At 47.6% G+C, this 21,871-nt stretch overlaps 1 protein-coding gene across 1 annotated transcript in view; it reads left to right on the forward strand.

The window, feature by feature from the left end:
* The window catches only part of LOC115093343 (adenylate cyclase type 10-like), a gene marked incomplete in the record, with an annotated part of 787,628 nt that overhangs the window by 480,708 nt on the left and 285,049 nt on the right, over window positions 1-21,871 (forward strand). The window contains 1 exon segment of the mRNA XM_029604970.1: window positions 6,452-6,532. Within this exon segment, the coding sequence (XP_029460830.1) occupies window positions 6,452-6,532 (81 nt within the window).

The raw sequence follows: 21,871 nt of genomic DNA on the forward strand, positions 1-21,871 counted from the left end.
GAAGGTTCACAGTTAGGCTTGGCTAGCCTAACCTCGTTCTGAGAGGATGTGTCAGCAGCTCTGTGTGCTGAGTATTCATTCTGGTCCTCCAGTGCTGGAAGCAGAGAGGAGGGGGCTGTTTTCCGGTGAGGCACAGTGACCGATCCAGTGGATTGTGGGGCTTGCTGCTCACTCCGAGGAAGGAAATTCACGCAGCATCTTCAGGTATATGAGATAGCCAAAAGTGACTGCATTGGCACCAGTCAGGGCCAGCGCTTGCTTTTTTACTGCTGCCCCTCCAGCAATCCAAACACTAAAATCTGACATTCCTACCTACACCAGTCCACCCCTCACCTCCAGAACCCATGGCTAATGCAAGAGCACTAGCCCTCCCCCACTCCGGCCCTCTACAAACACACAATTACAAATAATGCATCTATAAAAGCAGATTTTGCATTTAAATAACATTCAGAGTACAGTCTTCTAAGGCAAAAATATCCCCACAACAACCTGTACACTGCATCCACATGCACTGCTGTGGTACCAACCAGAAAACCTTGCAAAAACACCCACATGCCACCAGACCCACTGCAATACATGTTGAATGTGGGCCCGACTCCCCAAAAACCATGAGCAAACAACTACAACACAGCAAACCTCCCTTGCCAAAACAGCAGCAACTGCCAGAGCTCAAACAACAAGAATCCTGCCCATGAAAAGTAAACTGCAAATACAGCACCAGCTCCCAAAATACCAATACACCTCCCACCAAGAAAATAGGACAAGCCAGGCTGACACACAACCCCACACAGAAGCTTACACCAGCAGAACACTTCATCTCTGCCACACATACAAAACACTGACAGACCCCCACCAAATACAGAACAAAGAGACCACAAATTAGAAATAGAAATGTGCAAACAAAACCCAAACTGGACATTGCAACAAGCCAGACCCTGCCCACAGCGCAACAATGCGAAAACAGAAACAACATCATTCCCCACAAAACATCAAACAACAAAATCAAGAAATATAAAACATCAATCATAATAGTAAAACCATACCAATAAGGAAAAGAAATATTTTAAGACAGCTGAAGAATAAACATCCAATATTTAAAAACTCATTCAAAGTGTGTTTTTTAATATCCCAAACACCAGCAAAATACCTCAAAACAGCAGACACATCAAACACCCAACAATCAAAACCAAAAAGGATAAAAAAGAATCCCACTCTCCATAGCTGAGGATTAATGGTGGAGGGAGGGCCCACAAACTCTCTGCCTTCTCTGTCTCACATATGTACACACACTCTCCCTCTCCCACACATATTCATGCTTCCTGTCTCAGATGCACACACTCCCTCTCTCCCACTCGCGCGTGCACTCACACACACATGCTGTTTCACACACACAGGCTTCACCTTTTTCTTCCAGTTGCTCCCCTGGGAGCTCTGGGCCCATCTCTTCAATTTGGCCTCTATTGCTTCGGGAGCACAAAGCCCCTTCTCCACTTAGGCCATCAGCAGATGGACAGGGTCCACCAGGCAGACCGCAGCCTCCCTACCTCGGCTCCTTCGCCCACCTCTCTTCCCCCTCCTCCCCTCTCCCCCACCACCCCTCCTCCTTTCTTCACCCACTCTCTCCCTCTAGATGCTCCCCCCTCCTCCCCTTCTCACACTACCTCAGCTCCTCTCCCACCCCATCCCTCCAGAGACTCCCCTCCCTGTCACCCCTTACTATCTGATTATTCCCCTTTCTCACCTTATTTCCTCATTACCTCGGCTTCCTCCCCCTTTTCCACCTCTCCCTCCTTCCCTTGCTCTTTCCTCCCCTTCTTATGCTTTTATCACTTTCCTCCTCCCTCCTCCCCACACTCCTCCCCCAGCCAGTCACTCCCAGACTCTTCCTCTTCCAACTCCAAGTGCAGTGACTCCCCAACACAGTCTACTAGTTTCAGGCTTCTTCCTCATCCCACACGAGTTGGCAGCAGGAGCAGGTGCAGCACCCAAGTGACACCACCCCTGCCCCCACCACTGCAGAGCTGTGAAATCTCGCTGCTCCTCTTGTGAGACTGACCCTGCAGCAGCAGGAGATGATGTCACCCAAACGGTGCCGCTGCTCCTGTTGCCGGCTCGTGCAGAGGATATGCTTTTCTTTCTCCCCCTATCGGATCAGGCACGGGTTTGGTAAGCCTGCTATGCATCCTACAGCTTTTTTTTCATTTCAGCTGCCCACGGGGTGGAGTCCCCCTGGCAGCCGTGCAGCCTCCAGTCCATCTTGGCCACTGGTGGACCCAGGCCGCCTCCTTGGAGCTGCCACCCTGTGCAAATGCAGGGCTTGCTCAGTGTGTTGCTCCAGCCCTGGCACTAGTGCACCTTACATGGAAGGGGACCGGCGTCTGTATGGATAGGGTGAAATTTACGTGGAAGGGGACCGGTGTCTGTATGGATAGGGTGATATTTACGTGGAAGGGGACCGGTGTCTGTATGGATAGGGTGATATTTACGTGGAAGGGAACCGGTGTCTGTATGGATAGGGTGATATTTACGTGGAAGGGGACCGGTGTCTGTATGGATAGGGTGATATTTACGTGGAAGGGGACCGGTGTCTGTATGGATAGGGTGATATTTACGTGGAAGGGGACCGGTGTCTGTATGGATAGGGTGATATTTACGTGGAAGGGGACAGGTGTCTGCATGGATAGGGTGATATTTACGTGGAAGGGGACCGGTGTCTGCATGGATAGGGTGATATTTACGTGGAAGGGGACCGGTGTCTGCATGGATAGGGAGATATTTACGTGGAAGGGGACCGGTGTCTGCATGGATAGGGTGATATTTACGTGGAAGGGGACCGGTGTCTGCATGGTTAGGGTGATATTTACGTGGAAGGAGACGGGTGTCTGCATGGATAGGGTGATATTTACGTGGAAGGGGACCGGTGTCTGCATGGATAGGGTGATATTTACGTGGAAGGAGACCGGTGTCTGCATGGTTAGGGTGATATTTACGTGGAAGGAGACGGGTGTCTGCATGGCTAGGGTGATATTTACGTGGAAGGGGACCGGTGTCTGCATGGATAGGGTGATATTTACGTGGAAGGGTACCGGTGTCTGCATGGTTAGGGTGATATTTACGTGGAAGGGGACCGGTGTCTGCATGGATAGGGTGATATTTACGTGGAAGTGGACCGGTGTCTGCATGGATAGGGTGATATTTACATGGAAGGGGACCGGTGTCTGCATGGATAGGGTGATATTTACGTGGAAGGGGACCGGTTTCTGCATGGATAGGGTGATATTTACGTGGAAGTGGACCAGTGTCTGCATGGATAGGGTGATATTTATGTGGAACGGGACCGGTGTCTGTATGGATAGGGTGATATTTACGTGGAAGGGGACCGGTGTCTGTTTTGATAGGGTGATATGTACGTGGAAGGGGACCTGTGTCTGTATGGATAGGGTGATATTTACATGGAAGGGGACCGGTGTCTGCATGGATAGGGTGATATTTACGTGGAAGGGGACCGGTGTCTGCTTGGATAGTGTGAAATTTACGTTGAAAGGGACCGGTGTCTGTATGGATAGGGTGATATTTACGTGGAAGGGAACCGGTGTCTGCATGGATAGGGTGATATTTACGTGGAAGGGGACCGGTGTCTGCATGCATAGGGTGATATTTACGATGGATAGGGTGATATTTACGTGGAAGGGGACCGGTGTCTGTTTGGATAGGGTGATATTTACATGGAAAGGGACCGGTGTCTGTATGGACAGGGTGAAATTTACGTGGAAGGGGACCGGTGTCTGTTTGGATAGGGTGATATTTACGTGGAAGGGGAGAGGTGTCTGTATGGATAGGGTGATATTTACGTGGAAAGGGACCGGTGTCTGCATGGATAGGGTGATATTTACGGGGAAGGGGACCGGTGTCTGCATGGATAGGGTGATATTTACGTGGAAGGGGACAGGTGTCTGCATGGATAGGGTGATATTTACGTGGAAGGGGACCTGTTTCTGCATGGATAGGGTGATATTTACGATGGATAGGGTGATATTTACGTGGAAGGAGACGGGTGTCTGCATGGATAGGGTGATATTTACGGGGAAGGGGACCGGTGTCTGCATGGTTAGGGTGATATTTATGTGGAAGGGGACCGGTGTCTGCATGGTTAGGGTGATATTTACGTGGAAGGAGGCGGGTGTCTGCTTGGATAGGGTGATATTTACGTGGAAGGGGACAGGTGTCTGTATGGATAGGGTAATATTTACGTGGAAGGGGACAGGTGTCTTTATGGATAGGGTAATATTTACGTGGAAGGGGACTGGTGTCTGTATGGTTAGGGTGATATTTACGTGGAAGGAGACGGGTGTCTGCATGGATAGGGTGATAATTACGTGGAAGGGGACCGGTGTCTGCATGGATAGGGTGATATTTACGTGGAAGGGGATCGGTGTCTGTATGGATAGGGTGATATTTGCTACTCTGACTCATAAAATGCTGCACAGCACCAAAGTTACTCTGCCCTGGGGTTTTCTTCCTTTCCCCTTCGTCTACCCTCCATTTGGTGCATCTCCTTTCTGTCTGTGATCTGTTTGTGCTTCTTTTCTTCTCTCCTCTGCGTAGGCCTTGGCTTTTCTTCCCTGAAGCCATGTCCCTCCTTCAGTCTACAAGTTTCTTCTCCCAACCTTTATTCATTACCCTCCAATCCTCTGCTCCCTTTGCTCTCTCTCCCCTTCCTCACCCACAACTTGCTCCTTTGATTTCTTTCCCTCCCTGCTCCCCCCATGGCACGGTAGCCTGGTGAGGGGAATGGCAGGGGACAGAGTGCTTGACATCCCTGCCTCCTCTCCAGGCCTGATGGCTCTTCTCTCTTCTCTTATCCTGCTGTGAGATGGCAGCAGCAGTAGCAAACGTCTTCCTTTCTCACTTCTGTAACTCTTCACCTTTCAGGATTTTAACAGTGGTGCAGGCCGATGCAATATCGGCTCATGATTACGCGACCAGCCAGCTCTCCTGGGCATACAATGCATTATTTAAATCAGAGATCACACTACAAAGGAGACACTAGGGATAGATTGTGCATCCCTAGCACATCCATGGCATCAAGTGCCCAGGAGAAGTGGCTGTGAGCTGGTTAGGAAAATGAACGCTCTATTTTTTGAGGCTTTGTGGGGGGTATTTAGATGGCCTGCGGCTGGCGTTAAGTTTTCCCTGTTAAAATGTGCGCATTGGGTGCACGGTGATTTTTTGCTTTGGGGTTAAAAGCTAATAATAGCCTCATCTACACAGTGGTTTAGACGCACGATTTGTATGCGGTAATCCCCTTATTGTATCAGGTTTTAGCCTAGCATGTCCAAAACGCATGTTCAAGAGCACTAGGCTCAGAGCACGAAATAGCATTAGCCTGATAGAATTCAGGGGAATCCTAGTTCTGCCTCATACTAGCAGATTTTGCTTTTATTTTTATTTTTCACAGTGGTCTCCACATGCCTGGTGTACCAGTGGTCTCAGTAGACCCTGCCCGCCATGCCTCGGTGGGAAAATTTTTATTCTGAATAAAAGTCCTGTACCTATGTAATGTGTATGCGAGTGTGTGTGTAAGGTCAGTGCATACATGCCTCTGTGCCTGATACATACATACTGTCACTGCCATAAGGTAAAGCGTGTGCCTACAAGGTGGGCACTCTGGGGCAGGGTTTGGAAGTGTGTGCACATTTGCATATTTTATAGACAGAGCCCTCCCACATACCACCACACATGCATTCTTTCACAACTGCTGATCGAGTCACAGATATTAAATGTAACTTCTCTTGTGTGTGATGTTTTTAGGTGGGGGGGGGGAGGCAGAGGTCTGGAGCAAGTGATGAAGGGTGTAGGTGTGAGTGAACTGGTGCAAGGTGTGGCTGAACTGGTTCTTGGAAATATATGCACAAATATTTTCATAAGCGAAATATGCACATATAGATTCTAAGGATGTACATTCGTTGCTTTATTCGTTTCATTCATTTTGACAGTAAGTGCGAATCTCACGAATGGATAGTAAGCCTGCCAAAACGGATGGTGTGCACATATGTCGTTGGTGCATTCATATGCGCACACCATCAGTTTTGGCGCTCCTACTATCCATTCTTGAATTATGCATGTACTGCCAAAACAAATGGAGCAACGAGTGTACTGTACATCCCTAATGAATATCTGCCTCTGTGCATAAACCGAGTGTTATTAAATGAACTTTACAATTATATAACAATAAAATATATGTGCATACTTTTATAAAACGAGTCTATCACATAGCTGATCTATGCAGAAAAAAGCGTATGAGTTCTGAGACATACGCACATACACAGCTTCCGCCGCACCATTGATGAAATATAGACGTAACTTTAGGCTCACCTGCTTATGTGCAAATGTGCCGAATTATGCACACTTTTGGAAATTATTCTCTTAATATAGATTTTCCTTGTAACAGAAGCCGAAGTTGCAGAAGAAATCGTGAAGGTTTGTTTGTTACCTGTGGTAGTCTCCCACTCCGAACTGCACTCCAGTGAAGGTAAAAAACCCCATAAAAAACCAGACAAATCATAAAACGTTATGATAGTGGGTGAGGCTGGGACAAAGTCTGAAGGCGATTCCACAGAATGGAGGCTTGGAAGAGGCCAGGACACAAGATTACCAGGGATCTCCCAGAGTGGGTGCTGGGTGAGAGCAGGACACAGGCCTTCCGGGGATCCCCCAAAGTGGGTACAGGATGAGAGCAGGACACGAGCCTGCCGGGGATCCCCCAGAGAGAGGGTACAGGATGAGAGCAGGACACAGGCTTGCTGGGATCCCCCAGAGTGGGTACAGGATGAAAGCAGGACACGAGCCTGCCGGGGATCCCCCAGAGAGAGGGTACAGGATGAGAGCAGGACACAGGCCTGCTGGGGATCCCCCAGAGTGGGTACAGGATGAGAGCAGGACACGAGCCTGCCGGGGATCCCCCAGAGTGGGTACAGGATGAGAGCAGGACACAAGATTACCAGGGATCTCCCAGAGAGAGGGTACAGGATGAGAGCAGGACACAGGCCCGCCGGGGATCCCCCAGAGAGAGGGTACAGGATGAGAGCAGGACACAGGCCTGCTGGGGATCCCCCAGAGTGGGCACAGGATGAGAGCAGGACACAGGCCTGCCGGGGATCCCCCAGAGTGGGTACAGGATGAGACCAGGACACAGGCCTGCCGGGGATCCCCCAGAGTGGGTACAGGATGAGACCAGGACACAGGCCTGCCGGGGATCCTCCAGAGTGGGTACAGGATGAGACCAGGACACAGGCCTGCCGGGGATCCCCCAGAGTGGGTACAGGATGAGACCAGGACACAGGCCTGCCGGGGATCCCCCAGAGTGGGTACAGGATGAGAGCAGGACACAAGATTACCAGGGATCTCCCAGAGAGAGGGTACAGGATGAGAGCAGGAGACAGGCCCGCTGGGGATCCCCCAGAGAGAGCGTACAGGATGAGAGCAGGACAAAGGCCTGCTGGGGATCCCCCAGAGTGGGTACAGGATGAGAGCAGGACACAGGCCTGCTGAGGATCCCCCAGAGAGAGGGTACAGGATGAGACCAGGACACAGGCCTGCCGGGGATCCCCCAGAGTGGGTACAGGATGAGACCAGGACATAGGCCTGCCGGGGATCCCCCAGAGAGAGGGTACAGGATGAGAGCAGGACACAGGCCTGCCGGGGATCCTCCAGAGTAGGTACAGGATGAGAGCAGGACACAGGCCTGCTGGGGATCCCCCAGAGAGAGGGTACAGGATGAGAGCAGGACACGAGCCTGCCGGGGATCCCCCAGAGAGAGGGTACAGGATGAGAGCAGGACACAGGCCTGCTGGGGATCCCCCAGAGTGGGTACAGGATGAGAGCAGGACACGAGCCTGCTGGGGATCCCCCAGAGTGGGTACAGGATGAGAGCAGGACACAAGATTACCAGGGATCTCCCAGAGAGAGGGTACAGGATGAGAGCAGGAGACAGGCCCACCGGGGATCCCCCAGAAAGAGGGTACAGGATGAGAGCAGGACACAGGCCTGCTGGGGATCCCCCAGAGTGGGTACAGGATGAGAGCAGGACACAGGCCTGCTGGGGATCCCCCAGAGAGAGGGTACAGGATGAGAGCAGGACACAGGCCTGCTCGGGATCCCCCAGAGTGGGTACAGGATGAGAGCAGGACACAGGCCTGCCGGGGATCCCCCAGAGTGAGTACAGGATGAGACCAGGACACAGGCCTGCCGGGGATCCCCCAGAGTGGGTACAGGATGAGACCAGGACACAGGCCTGCCGGGGATCCCCCAGAGTGGGTACAGGATGAGAGCAGGACACAGGCCTGCCGGGGATCCCCCAGAGTGGGTACAGGATGAGAGCAGGACACAGGCCTGCCGGGGATCCCCCAGAGTGGGTACAGGATGAGAGCAGGACACAGGCCTGCTCGGGATCCCCCAGAGTGGGTACAGGATGAGAGCAGGACACAGGCCTGCTGGGGATCCACCAGAGTGGGTACAGGATGAGAGCAGGACACAGGCCTGCCGGGGATCCCCCAGAGTGAGTACAGGATGAGACCAGGACACAGGCCTGCTGGGGATCCCCCAGAGTGGGTACAGGATGAGACAAGGACACAGGCCTGCTGGGGATCCCCCAGAGTGGGTACAGGATGAGACAAGGACACAGGCCTGCTGGGGATCCACCAGAGTGGGTACAGGATGAGACCAGGACACAGGCCTGCCGGGGATCCCCCAGAGTGAGTACAGGATGAGACCAGGACACAGGCTTGCTGGGGATCCCCCAGAGTGGGTACAGGATGAGACAAGGACACAGGCCTGCTGGGGATCCACCAGAGTGGGTACAGGATGAGAGCAGGACACAGGCTTGCTGGGGATCCCCCAGAGTGAGTACAGGATGAGACAAGGACACAGGCCTGCTGGGGATCCCCCAGAGTGGGTACAGGATGAGACAAGGACACAGGCCTGCTGGGGATCCCCCAGAGTGGGTACAGGATGAGACAAGGACACAGGCCTGCCGGGGATCCCCCAGAGTGGGTACAGGATGAGACTTTGTAAAATCTGTCTTGCTGCATTCTGATGTCTTTTCTTCCTTGACATAAAATTTACAAATGATTTTTCAGCATCAAGCATATGAATTAAGGTTGAATGAGTAGTTTAGGAGAGTATTTCTTTCATTTTTTTGTCATTCACACAAGTCTCCTGTGCCTATGTTTGTGTTTAGTTTCTCAATGTAAAATTCTGTGACAAACTAAACAATAAATGTGTCCAGTCTCACTTGGCTCAGTGAAAAAATGTAACCCAAACAAAGCAGAGCTAGTGACATACGTCAGTGCCCTATGTTGATGTTATACGAGTCTGAATCAGGACACTAAGCCAAGCATAAAGCCTTACGTAAGTGTGAAAGCAGGTGGTGGTGTAACACTGGGCAACAAATTTTCACAAAAGTCATGTTACGGAAATGAAATTAGTCAATTCTTATAAATTTCCATGTGCCAAACATGAATGTGACTGTGAAAATGCAAAATTGGCTCTAGTTTTTTTGTAATATGCAATAATATAATTACATCTTGAATTGTATGCCAATAGTAGGAGACTTTCATTGTTGCCCAGTGCATAGACCAACTTAGGTCCTAAAGCATCTTTTTAATGTTTTTATGCAAATAAAACAATCTTTCAATATGAGCTCACAAAATTCTGTATCATATCTCTCCTGCCCCTCTTCTCCTCCAGCGTATACATATCTAGGTCCTTCAGTCTCATCTCAGAAGTCTTTTGGTGCAGACCCCACACCATTTTTTGATTCACAATTGTTTTTATTCTGTAGAAGCACATAACAAACAAATAAAAAGATCAGTGAAGACTTCATACTCATACCATACATCAAGAGCAGAAACCCTTCCCAACTATTTAAGAATCAGGGCAAACCCCACCCCCAGCTCACCCATTGGCTGGAACTCCAACTCAGCGCTCCCTTCTTTGGCTATATTGGCTTTCCTCCTCTCTGCCTCATGCTGTTGGGATTTTGCCACCCTCCAAATTTTGGCCCTCTAGGCAACGGCCTAGTTTACCTAATGGAAGCAGCAGCCATATTAAGAACAGTGACATTTATAAATTCAATAGCAACTTATAATATGCTACATAATAGAGTTTTCAAACTATAACAAAAAAATCCCCAAACTCACACTTAGTTCCAACTGTATTCTATCCATACTAGTCATTCACCAATATGCATACTTCCTTTTATACTGTACTATCACATGGAAGAGATTTTATGACATTTTGACTAATGAAAAAGAAAGACTTTGTCTATGTTGGGTTACTTCCTAATGTGGAAACTGTGATACCCCTTGCCATTTTGGTTGCTTTTCTCTGGACCATTTCCATCCAGTCTCTATCCTTTTTGAGATGAGGTCTCCGGAACTGCACATTCCAGGTGAGGCCTCACTAGGGACTTGTACAGTAGCATTATCATCTCCGTTTTCCTCTCTGTATGCATCCCAGCATCCCTCTGACCTTAGCCACTGCCTTGTCACATTGCTTTGCTGCTTTCAGATCATTAGACACTATCACCTTAAGGTCTCTTTCCCAGTCCATACGCATCAGTTTTTCACCCCCTATCACAGAGAGCTCTTTTGTTCTCTCACTTCAATCACTCCTCTAGGTTTCTTAGATCAATTTTCATTCTCCCTACTCTTTCTGGTGTGTTCACTCTGTTGCAGATCTTAGAGTCATCTACAAAAATCTTTTCCTTCTAACCCATCCACTATGTCGCTCACAAAGATATTGAATAGAACCGGCCCAAGAACCAATCCTTGAGGCACTCCACTTATCACTCTTCTCAGAGAAGGAAGGTTCCATTTACCACCACTTGCTGTCATCTGTCAGTCATTCAATTTATAATTCATTTCACCACTTTGGAAGTCATTCCCAGGCTTTTCATTTTATTCATGAGCCTCCTATGCAGGACAGAGTCAAAAGCTTTGCTGAAATCTAGATAAATCACATGACTGATTGTCCTTGATCTAATTCTCTAGTTGCCCAATCAAAAAAGTTAATCACATAACCTTCCTCCGGTAAAAACCATGTCGCCTCAGACCCTACAATCCATTGGATTATAGATAGATGGCTACCCTTTCCTTTATCAGCATCTCAATTAACTTTTCCACTGCTAAGGTAAGGCTCACCCGCCTGTAGTTTTCAGCCTCTTCTCTGCTCCCACTTTTGTGAAGCGAGACAACTGCCCTTCTCCAATCTTACGGCACATTGCTTGTTTCCACACATCTATTCAATAAATCTTTGATGGGACCTGCCAGTAATTCTCTGAGCTCCTGTAGTATCCCGGGATGGTTCTCATAAGGCCCCATGGCCTCATCCACTTTGACTTATGCTAGTTTCACCCAAAAACTCACTTCTGTAAATGATGTTGTAACTACCCTTCCCCAATCTGTACTCTTTTCTACCAGTGACGGTCCTCCACGGTCTTCTTTAGTGAACACCAAGCTAAAGTATTAGTTTAGTATTTCTGTTTTTTCCTCATCTTTCTTCATGCAATGACCCTTGTCTCCTTTTAGTCTTACAATGCCACCTCTGGCCTTTCTCTGAAAAATGTTTTCTCACCTCGCTTTACCTCTTTGGCAATCCTTTCTTCCATTCAAGCTTTTGCCATTCTGATTTCATTCTTTGTCTCTATCAGTTTCACCAGATTTTCTTCTGTCTTTCTTTTTTTGAATTCCTTGTACTTTTTTGAGTTCTTTTGGCCTTTATTTTTTTCATCCACCTCTTCAGAGAACCATATCAGTTTTCTTTTTTTCATATTTTTATTTACATTTCTTACATAAAGATTTGTTGCCTTAATTATAAAACTTTTTAATTTGGCCCACTATTGTTCCACTTCACCCAATTTCATCTAGTCTTCTATACCTCCCCATTTTAATGAAATTTGTATTTTTGAATCCAGGACTTTGATCTTTGAGTGACATCTCACTCACCTGGGTGCTACATCAGACCATACCAGAGTGGAACCAAGCTGCTGGTGCTAACTTTTTAAAAGGAGATAGAGCAGCTTTTAAACTAGAACAAGGGGGAAAGCCGACAGTCACTCAGCAGTGCATGGTTCGGAGGAATGTAACTTTGAAGGATACCAATGAAACAGGAGAGTTAGGGCATCCCAACAGAGAGGTTCCATTAAAAGCAAACATAGTCCATATGCCTATATGTAAAATATCACCTGAGCTAAAGGATTCCAAATTATCCCTAACAACTGAAAAGCAGGCTATTAATACAAACAAAAAAATGCACTTTGAAATCTCTGTATGCCAATGACAGAAGTCTAAGAAGTAAGATGGGAGAGTTAGAGTGTATAGCAGCAAATGATGAGATTGACATAATTGGCATCACAGAGACTTGGTGGAAGGAGGATAACCAATGGGACAGTGCTATATCAGGGTACAAATTATATCACAATGGTAGGGAGGATCAACTTGGTGGGGGTGTGGCACTTTATGTCCAGGAGGGTATAGAGTCCAACAGGATAAAGATCATACAAGAGACTAAATGCTCAGTAGAATCTATATGGGTAGAAATCCCATGTGTGTTGGGTAAGAGTATAGTGATAGGAGTACACTACCATCCACCTGGACAAAATGGTCAGACAGATGATGAAATGCTAAGAGAAATCAGGGGAGCTAACCAATTTGGCAGCGCAATAATAATGGGAGATTTCAATTACCCCAATATTGACTGGGTAAATGTAACATCAGGGCTTGCTAGAGACATAAAGTTCCTGGATGTAATAAATGATTGCTTCATGGAGCAAATGGTTCAGGAACCAACATCTGAGGGAGCATTTTAGATTTAATTCTTAGTGGAATGTAGAATTTGGTGAGAGAGGTAACTGTGGTGGGGCCACTTGGCAATATTGATCATAACAAGATCAAATTTTAACTAATAACTGGAAGGGAGACAATAAGTAAATCCACAGCTCTAACACTAAATTTTCAAAAGGGAAACTTTGATAAAATGAGGAAAATAGAAAAAAACTGAAAGGTGCAGCTGCAAAGGTTAAAAGTGTTCAACAGGCGTGGACATTGTTTAAAAATACAATTTTAGAAGTGCAGTCCAGATATATTAAGAAAGGTGGAAGGAAGGCTAATTGATTACTGGCATGGTTAAAATGTGAAGTGAAAGAGGCTATTTTAGCAAATAAAAAAATCCTCCAAAAATTGAAAGAAGGATCCATCTGAAGAAAATAGGAAAAAGCATAAGCATTGTCAAGTTAAGTGTAAAACATTGTGTGATGTAGTGCAGCGCTGCTGGGGGGCAGGAATGGATAAGATACCATAAGGTGGCTGGTAATACTAGAGTCTGACAGCAGGGGGCACAGGTGAAGAGGAGAAACTACAAATCCCAGGTTCCTAGAACCACCACCTGACCTGTGGGGAGAGCCTGGAGGCGAGCAGGTGGCAGACTTAGAGATTAATGAGTCAGTCACAGGTGAACCTGGGGAGCTAGAGGAAGGGGGGCGTGCCTACATGGTGGCAATGGCCAGAAAAAGCCAGGGCCAGGAGCCAGTGGGGGGAGGAGATGGAGGTAGGTTCCGGGGGAGACGAATCCTCCATCTCGCACAGGGAAACCGAGTAGCCTGAAAGGGGAAAGGTATAACTTATGCTTTAGGGGAAGTTGGGCCGAAGGGCTCTAAAGAGCAGGGGGTGTTTGCTGTTCTAATAGAGGGGCTTTGAGACCTGGAAGGTACCTCTGCTAGAGCACAGGTTGTAAGGAAGCCTGAGGGCTTGGGCGGGGGCAGGGCCATTCGTTTGGGCCTTGAGCTATCGAGGACTGGCAGAGCTGGATGGGGGGAGATGGCAGAGCGAATGTAATACATCCATCTATTGCTTTATAAACTGCTTTGAAGGAACTATCTTTCTCTGTGTTATCTTTGGGATTGGGGGCTGTTTTACCCCCAACTCCATGTGAGGAGAACCTTGAAGCCCAGCAAAGCCAGGGCCTGCTGGGACCCAAACCCAGGGAGTTACGGGCGGCTGGCGGGTTCCAGGGATATCTGGGACTCGCGGAAGGCCTGAACCCGAGACGCGGAGCGGCACCCAGGGCGGCCAGAGTGGTGAGCCTTCACAATTGATAAGGCAGAGAATTTGAAATGAAGTTGGCCATAAAAGCAAAAACTCATAATAAAAACTTTAAAAAATATATCTGAAGCAAGAAACCTGCGAAGGAGTTGGTTGGACTGTTAGATGACCAAGGGGTTAAAGGGGCTCTTAGGGAAGATAATTCCATTTGTATAAAGACTAAATTAATTCTTTGCTTCTTTACTTACTAATGAGGATGTTCAGAAGATACCAGTTCCGGAGATGGTTTTCAAGGGTAGAGTCAGATGAACTGAACTAAATCACTGTGAACTTGGAATATGTAGTAAACCAGATTGACAAACTAAAGAGTATCAAATCACCTCAACTGAATGGTATACATCCTAGGGTACTGAAGGAACTAAAAAATAAAATTTCAGGGGGAGGAGAGGAAGAATCCTGTGTGGTGGAGAGCTCTGTGAGCTGAATCGCCATCTTTTGCCAGTGCCAACACCTTGAGAGAGGTAGTGAGACTCCCCCCAGTCAGGCCCAAGTGACATCATCTAGGAGCACCCAGAACAGCTTAAAATTCAGGGCCTTGTGGTACATGAACTGGGGAGGAGAGGAAAGATCCTGTGTGGTGGAGAGCTCTGTGGGCTGAATCGACATCTTTTGCCGGTGTCGACACCCTGAAAGAGGTGGTGAGGCTCCCCCCAGTCAGGCCCAAGTGACATCATCTAGGTGCTCCTGGAACAGCAGCCAAAGCTGTGTGCCAAATGGGGAGGAAAAGAAAATCTAAAGCCTGGACCTGCTATCCTGTTCCTCCTATGGATGACCACATTACTTGTGTTGATGAGTCATCCAATAGAGACTGTTCCTCCTACGTCAACAATGCATGGACCTATGGATGACCACATTACTTGTGTTGGTGAGTCATCCAATAGAGACTGTTCCTCCTACGTCAACAATGCATGGACCTGTGGATGACCACATTACTCGTGTTGGTGAGTCATCCAATAGAGACTGTTCCTCCTATGTCAACAATGCATGGACCTATGGATGACCACATTACTCGTGTTGGTGAGTCATCCAGTAGAGACTGTTTGGGTGAAAATTTGTACTCTGGAATACCTTTATGTCCCGGTCCAACTCAGCCACTCCTTCAACCTGCTGTAGTGTTTTTTCTGATGATTTGACTGTATTTAGGAATATATCTGACATTCCAGTGGTAGCCTCTCAATCCTATCAGGCTCTAGAGCTCACTGGGGTGGGAAATCAGCTGAAGTTTAGTTCTTCAGCACTGTTGACTTTGGGTGTTAACCCCTCATCTGTTCCTCTTCCTTCAATAATTCCTTCTTTGAGCAGAATGATTGAAGGAATTGAAGAACCAGTTAATGTTACTCTTCTGGATGTCTGGAGATTGATTGCTAAGGTGGATACAAATTTATCTAGTTCTATGTCCCAGATTCATATCTTCTCAACAGAAATGAGAGCTAAGATGGAAGATCAAGATAATAGGATTAAACGTGTAGAGGGTTTAATTTCTACAATTAATTCTCAGTTTACTCCTTTGCAAGTTGCTTGCACATTCCTTATTAAGGATAACCTTATTCTTCATAATCAGTTTGATGTGTTTGAAAATGAAATGAGATTGTGTAACCTACGATTTTTAAATTTTCCTATTTCTAGATTGTTCTCACCTAGAGAATTATTTAAGAAGTACCGGTATATTTGTGAAATATTAGCTTTTGATGCAGATAAAGTTCCTGTTATATATAAATTGTATTATCTTCCTAAAAATAAGGTGAATCCTGCTCAGGAAAGAGAAATGGATAGCTTGGTAAGTCCAGGTATTTCTACCTTCCTAGAAGATTCACTAGATAATATTCCTACCAGAGCTAATTTGTTGGTTTCCTTCTCATTAAAGAAAGATAAAGATCTGTTTTTTCACAAATATTTCCAATGTAATGTCTTGATTTTCTGAGGGCAAAAAATTCAGATCTTTCCAGATGTTCCCAGAGCTACTCAAGCCCATAGGAAACAATTTCTTTCCCTTAAACAAAGAGCTCTGGATATTGGTGCTAATTTTTTCCTCAAATTTCCATGCAAATGTTTGATACCTCATCAGAATAATAAATGTGTTTGTTTGTTGTTTTTTTTAGATCTTTTGCAACTAGAACGTTTTCTAAATGACAAGACCTAGGATTTTTTTTTTTTTGTAAACTTTAGTATGGCTAGAAAGGTAAATGGTGGCAGTATAGCAATTAGTTGACTCACTTAAGGATCCTATTTGTCTCTTCCTCCCTCTAGATGTGGGCTAGTAATCTGGAATTTATGGAAGTATGTATTGGATGTATTCCTTGTTTATATAATATAATGGGGTAGATTTTCAGACAAGCGCGAACAGCCTACTTTTGTTTGCGCTCCAGGCGCAAACAAAAGTACGCTGGATTTTAGTAGATACGCGCGTAGTCGCGCGTATCGGCTAAAATCCTGGATCGGCGCGCGCAAGGCTATCGATTTTGTATAGCCTGCGCGCGCCGAGCCGCGCTGCCTCCCCCCGTTCCCTCCAAGGCCGCTCCGAAATCGGAGCGGCCTTGGAGGGAACTTTCCTTTGCCCTCCCCTCACCTTACCCTCCCTTCCCCTACCTAACCCACCCACCCGGCCCTGTCTACACCCCCCCCTTACCTTTGTCGGGGGATTTACGCCTCCCGGAGGGAGACGTAAATCCCCGCGCGCCAGCGGGCCTGCTGCGCGCCGGGCCGCGACCTGGGGGCGGGTACGGAGGGCGCGGCCACGCCCCCGGGCCGTAGCCACGCCCCGTACCCGCCCCCAAAACGCTGCCGACACGCCCCCGGAACGCCGCGACGACCGGGCCCGCCCCCCGACACGCCCCCGACACGCCCCCCTCCGAGAACCCCGGGACTTACGCGAGTCCCGGGGCTCTGCGCGCGCCGGGAGGCCTATGTAAAATAGGCTTCCCGGCGCGCAGGGCCCTGCTCGCGTAAATCCGCCCGGTTTTGGGCGGATTTACGCGAGCAGGGCTCTGAAAATCCGCCCCAATATTTCTTTTTTTTTTCCTGGATTGTTTCATTGTAACAAATGATATAATCTAATAATTAATTTTAAAAAATTAAATTAAATTTCAGATCTATTAGTTAAAATTTATATCATTAAAATCATCCACTGTACCTGAAGATTTGTGGGTGGCCAATGTAACCATATCGAAAAAACAGTACACGTCCCCAACAGGAACCTGAGATCCACAAACAAGGCATTACTAACTATTCCCTCCGTTAAAACTGCAAGACTAACTCAAGTAAGGGATAGAGCGCTATCATTAGCAGGGCCTACATTATGGAACACCATGCCCTCAGAAATCAGACTGCAGAAAGACATCAAACTATTCAAAAAGGGGTAGATTTTCAGACGAGCGCGAACAGCCTACTTTTGTTTGCGCTCCAGGCGCAAACAAAAGTACGCTGGATTTTAGTAGATACGCGCGGAGCCGCGCGTATCCACTAAAATCCTGGATCGGCGCGCGCAAGGCTATCGATTTTGTATAGCCTGCGCGCGCCGAGCCGCACTACCTCCCCCCGTTCCCTCCAAGGCCGCTCCGAAATCGGAGCGGCCTTGGAGGGAACTTTCCTTTGCCCTCCCCTCACCTTCCCCTCCCTTCCCCTACCTAACCCACCCGCCCGGCCCTGTCTACACCCCCCCCTTACCTTTGTCGGGGGATTTACGCCTCCCGGAGGGAGACGTAAATCCCCGCGCGCCAGCGGGCCTGCTGCGCGCCGGGCCGCGACCTGGGGGCGGGTACGGAGGGCGCGGCCACGCCCCCGGGCCGTAGCCACGCCCCGTACCCGCCCCCAAAACGCGGCCGACACGCCCCCGAAACGCCGCGTCGACCGGGCCCGCCCCCGACACGCCCCCGACACGCCCCCCTCCGAAAACCCCGGGACGTACGCGAGTCCCGGGGTCTGCGCGCGCCGGTAGGCCTATGTAAAATAGGCTTACCGGCGCGCAGGGCCCTGCTCGCCTAAATCCGCCCGGTTTTGGGCGGATTTAGGCGAGCAGGGCGCTGAAAATCCGCCCCAAAGAGCCTAAAAACATGGCTATTTAAACAAGCATACCGCGAAGAGAATGGAGAATAGAATCCAGGGAATTGTAGAAAGCGATGAGTTTGTGCTTTGACACAACACACCTACTCATAATGAGTGTTTTTACTTTTAAGCAGTAACCGATAACATGTAGATTATTAATAATTTTGAACCGACCTGATAAACCTAAACACACAAGCTCACCTAGCATCTTATAGCTATTATGAAACTCTGTACCATACCTTACAGGCACCTGTCTAGATGTTAAAATAACAGTTAAACAACATTATTTTAAGTGCCTTATTGTTAACTGTTGTGACGGCTTCTAGCTTAACAATGGTATAGAAAATAAATAAATTCTTAGAAATAGACCCCACTCTATCACTGTATTCGTCTATAAGGGATAATTTTAAAAGCCCTACACACAGCGATTTCAGGACTTGTGCGTGCGCACCGCAGCCACGTGCGTATCTCCCGGTACATGCATTGTGAAGGAGTTTTTAAAAAGAGGTGGGCCGGGGCGGGCCGGGGGCATGGGTGGGCTGGGACAGCGCCATCAGTGCACAAGCGCGCTCTGGAATCTGAGGAACGCGTAACCTACTGCTGCTATGGACTGTGGGTAAGTATGAAAACAAAAAATGTAGGGTAGTCAGGTTAGGTAGGGAGTTTAGGAAGTTCGCTCCTTTACAGGGGTGAACTGGGAGGGAACTGGGAAAGGGGCCTATCGTGTTGCCTTGCGTACCTACTAAAATCCCCCCCCCTTATGTGATTGAGATGGGATTCGTGCACACATATGCCTGTCGATGTTAAATCATGTGCGCGGGTAGCTGATTTTGTAACACCTCTGTTTTCTGGGTGCTGCTCTATAGTCCGTTGTAAATGTGAGAATGTATGAGGACTATGGGATTCTACATGATATTCATTCTGAAGTTTCTGTAAACCTCAAAACTGACCCCCAACCAAATCTGATCTAAAAATCTCAATCCCCCCACCCCATTCCTTCAAGGCTGGAGATAAGATGAGAGGAGATAATACCAGGTTTCCCTGAAGAGATGATATGGGAGACAATCCCTCATTGGGGGAGCACAATAATTTATTAGCTGTGCGCCAGAGTCTAAGCATGTGAGATATCACTGGATTTAACTTCCCTATTTTAGCATGATGAGAAGAAGTATTAAGTAGAGTGAGGAGTTAAGTTGAACTCTCCCAACAACAAACCCTCCAGTGAAACCAAACTTGGAGGACCAACCTGTGATATCCAGTCTTTAATACCCACTAATCTTGATGCAAGAAAATAAACAATTTGGGAATGTCCAATCCCCCACAAGTCCTGGGATATTGGAGTGTCTATAATTTTATGTGTGGGACTTTTCACTGACATAAGAAAGAGGAAGTAGTTCCATTAAGGTCTTGAAAAACCTTTTGTGGAATATTACAAGGTACATGTTGAAAAAGGTATAGGAGACAAGGGAGAACCACCATCTTGATCAAAAGCTCTTCCCAGCAGAGATAACGGAAAGTCAGTCCATTGACTCAAGTTAGCATGTAATTTCATCAAAAACTTGGATAGTTTAGCTTGTATAAATTAAATATGAAGGGACCATAATGCCCAGCTATTTAATATCGCTCTTCACCATGGGAAAATTCCCCCAGAAGCATGGTAGATTACCCCCAGGACACAAATGTATTGTAAGAGATTTAGTGTAATTAATAGTATATCTTGACAGGGTCTCTTATCTTTCCCGAAGTTTTAATATAGCTGGAACAGATTTTTCCGGATATATGATATATTCCATGATATCTGCATATAAAGAAATTTTGTGAGATATGGACCTGTTAGGATAAGTAAGTGAGTGAACCCTTTGGCCAAGGTGAGAGGTGCAATCACCCAGGGGGAGGAGCCCTGCAGGGCCTCACCATCGGGAGGCGGAGCTTCGGCTGTGGGATAGAGATACAGCAGAAATAGAGGTGGAGACGTGGAGGGTGAGCCCTGGAGGTGGGCCAAGGAATGGCAGCAACTGCTGACGTCAGTCTTGCTTGAGACAAGAGACAAAGGAGGAAGCAGCAATACACAAGGAGCGGGGGTGCCGAGAAATATAGTCACTGTAACACACTGAATCAGTAGTGAAGAATGCAGGGAGGTTCCCTGGTGGAAGAACACGGTAGTGATCCACACAGCAGGGAGCACCGGCAAGGGTTCCTCAGATGATATCACCGAGTGGGTCCACACAACAGGGGAGAACCCGGAAGGAAGTCCTCACAGCAATGGTCCGCAGAACAGGGAACACCGGCGGGGATTCCCACGTAGCAATCAAGGCACAGATCCAGAGTGGTACTCACATAGAAACATAGAAATGACGGCAGAAGAAGACCAAACTGCCCATCCAGTCTGCCCAGCAAGTTTCACACTCTCTTTTTTTTCATACTTATCTGTTTCTCTTGGCTCTTAGTAACCTTTTGGTTCTATTACCCTTCCACCCCCACCATTAATGTACAGAGCAGTGTTGGAGCTGCATCGCCATCTAAATGAAATATCTAGCTTAATTAGTTAGGGGTAGTAACTGCCGCAATAAGCAAGCTACACCCATGCTTGTTTACCCCGACTATGTAATTCAATCCTTGTTGGTTGTCTGTATATAGATCCACTTTTCTTCATTCCCCCTGCCGTTGAAGCAGAGAGTTATGCTGGATATGCATTGAAAGTGAAGTGTCAGTCTTTCTCCCCTACCATTGAAGCAGAGAGCTATGCTGGATATGCTTGAAGACTTTCTCCCCTGCCATTGAAGCAGAGAGCTATGCTGGATATGCTTGAAGACTTTCTCCCCTGCCGTTGAAGCAGAGAGCTATGCTGGATATGCTTGAAGACTTTCTCCCCTGCCATTGAAGCAGAGAGCTATGCTGGATATGCTTGAAGTGTCAGACTTTCTCCCCTGCCATTGAAGCAGAGAGCTATGCTGGAAATGCTTGAAGTGTCAGACTTTCTCCCCTGCCGTTGAAGCAGAGAGCTATGCTGGATATGCTTGAAGACTTCCTCCCCTGCCGTTGAAGCAGAGAGCTATGCTGGATATGCATTGAAAGTGAAGTATCAGGCTTATTTGATTTGGGGTAGTAACTGCCATAAAAAGCAAGCTACTCCCTGCTTTTTTGTGAATGCAAATCTTTTTTTTTTTCCCCCACATTCATTTACGTCCTCTAGACTTTATGGATCCACAGTGTTTATCCCACACTTCTGGTCTTCACCACTTCTGGTCTTCACCACTTCCTCTGGAAGGGCATTCCAGGCATCCACCACCCTCTCCGTGAAGAAATACTTCTTGACATTGGTTCTGAGTCTTCCTCCCTGGAGCTTCAAATCATGACCCCTGGTTCTGCTGATTTGTTTCCGACAGAAAAGGTTTGTTGTTGTCTTTGGATCATTAAAACCTTTCAAGGATCTGAAAGTCTGTATCATATCACCTCTGCTCTTCCTTTCCTCCAGGGTGTACATATTTAGATTCTTCAATCTCTCCTCATAAGTCATTCGATGAAGACCTTCCACCTTTTTGGTCCCCCTTCTCTGGACCACCTCCATCTTGTCTCTGTCTCTTTGGAGATACGGTTTCCAGAACTGAACACAGTATTCCAGGTGAGGACTCACCAAGGACCTGTACAAGGGGATAATCACTTCCCTTTTC

This window comes from Rhinatrema bivittatum, chromosome 6, assembly GCF_901001135.1.
Source record: "Rhinatrema bivittatum chromosome 6, aRhiBiv1.1, whole genome shotgun sequence".
Lineage (NCBI taxonomy): Eukaryota > Metazoa > Chordata > Amphibia > Gymnophiona > Rhinatrematidae > Rhinatrema > Rhinatrema bivittatum.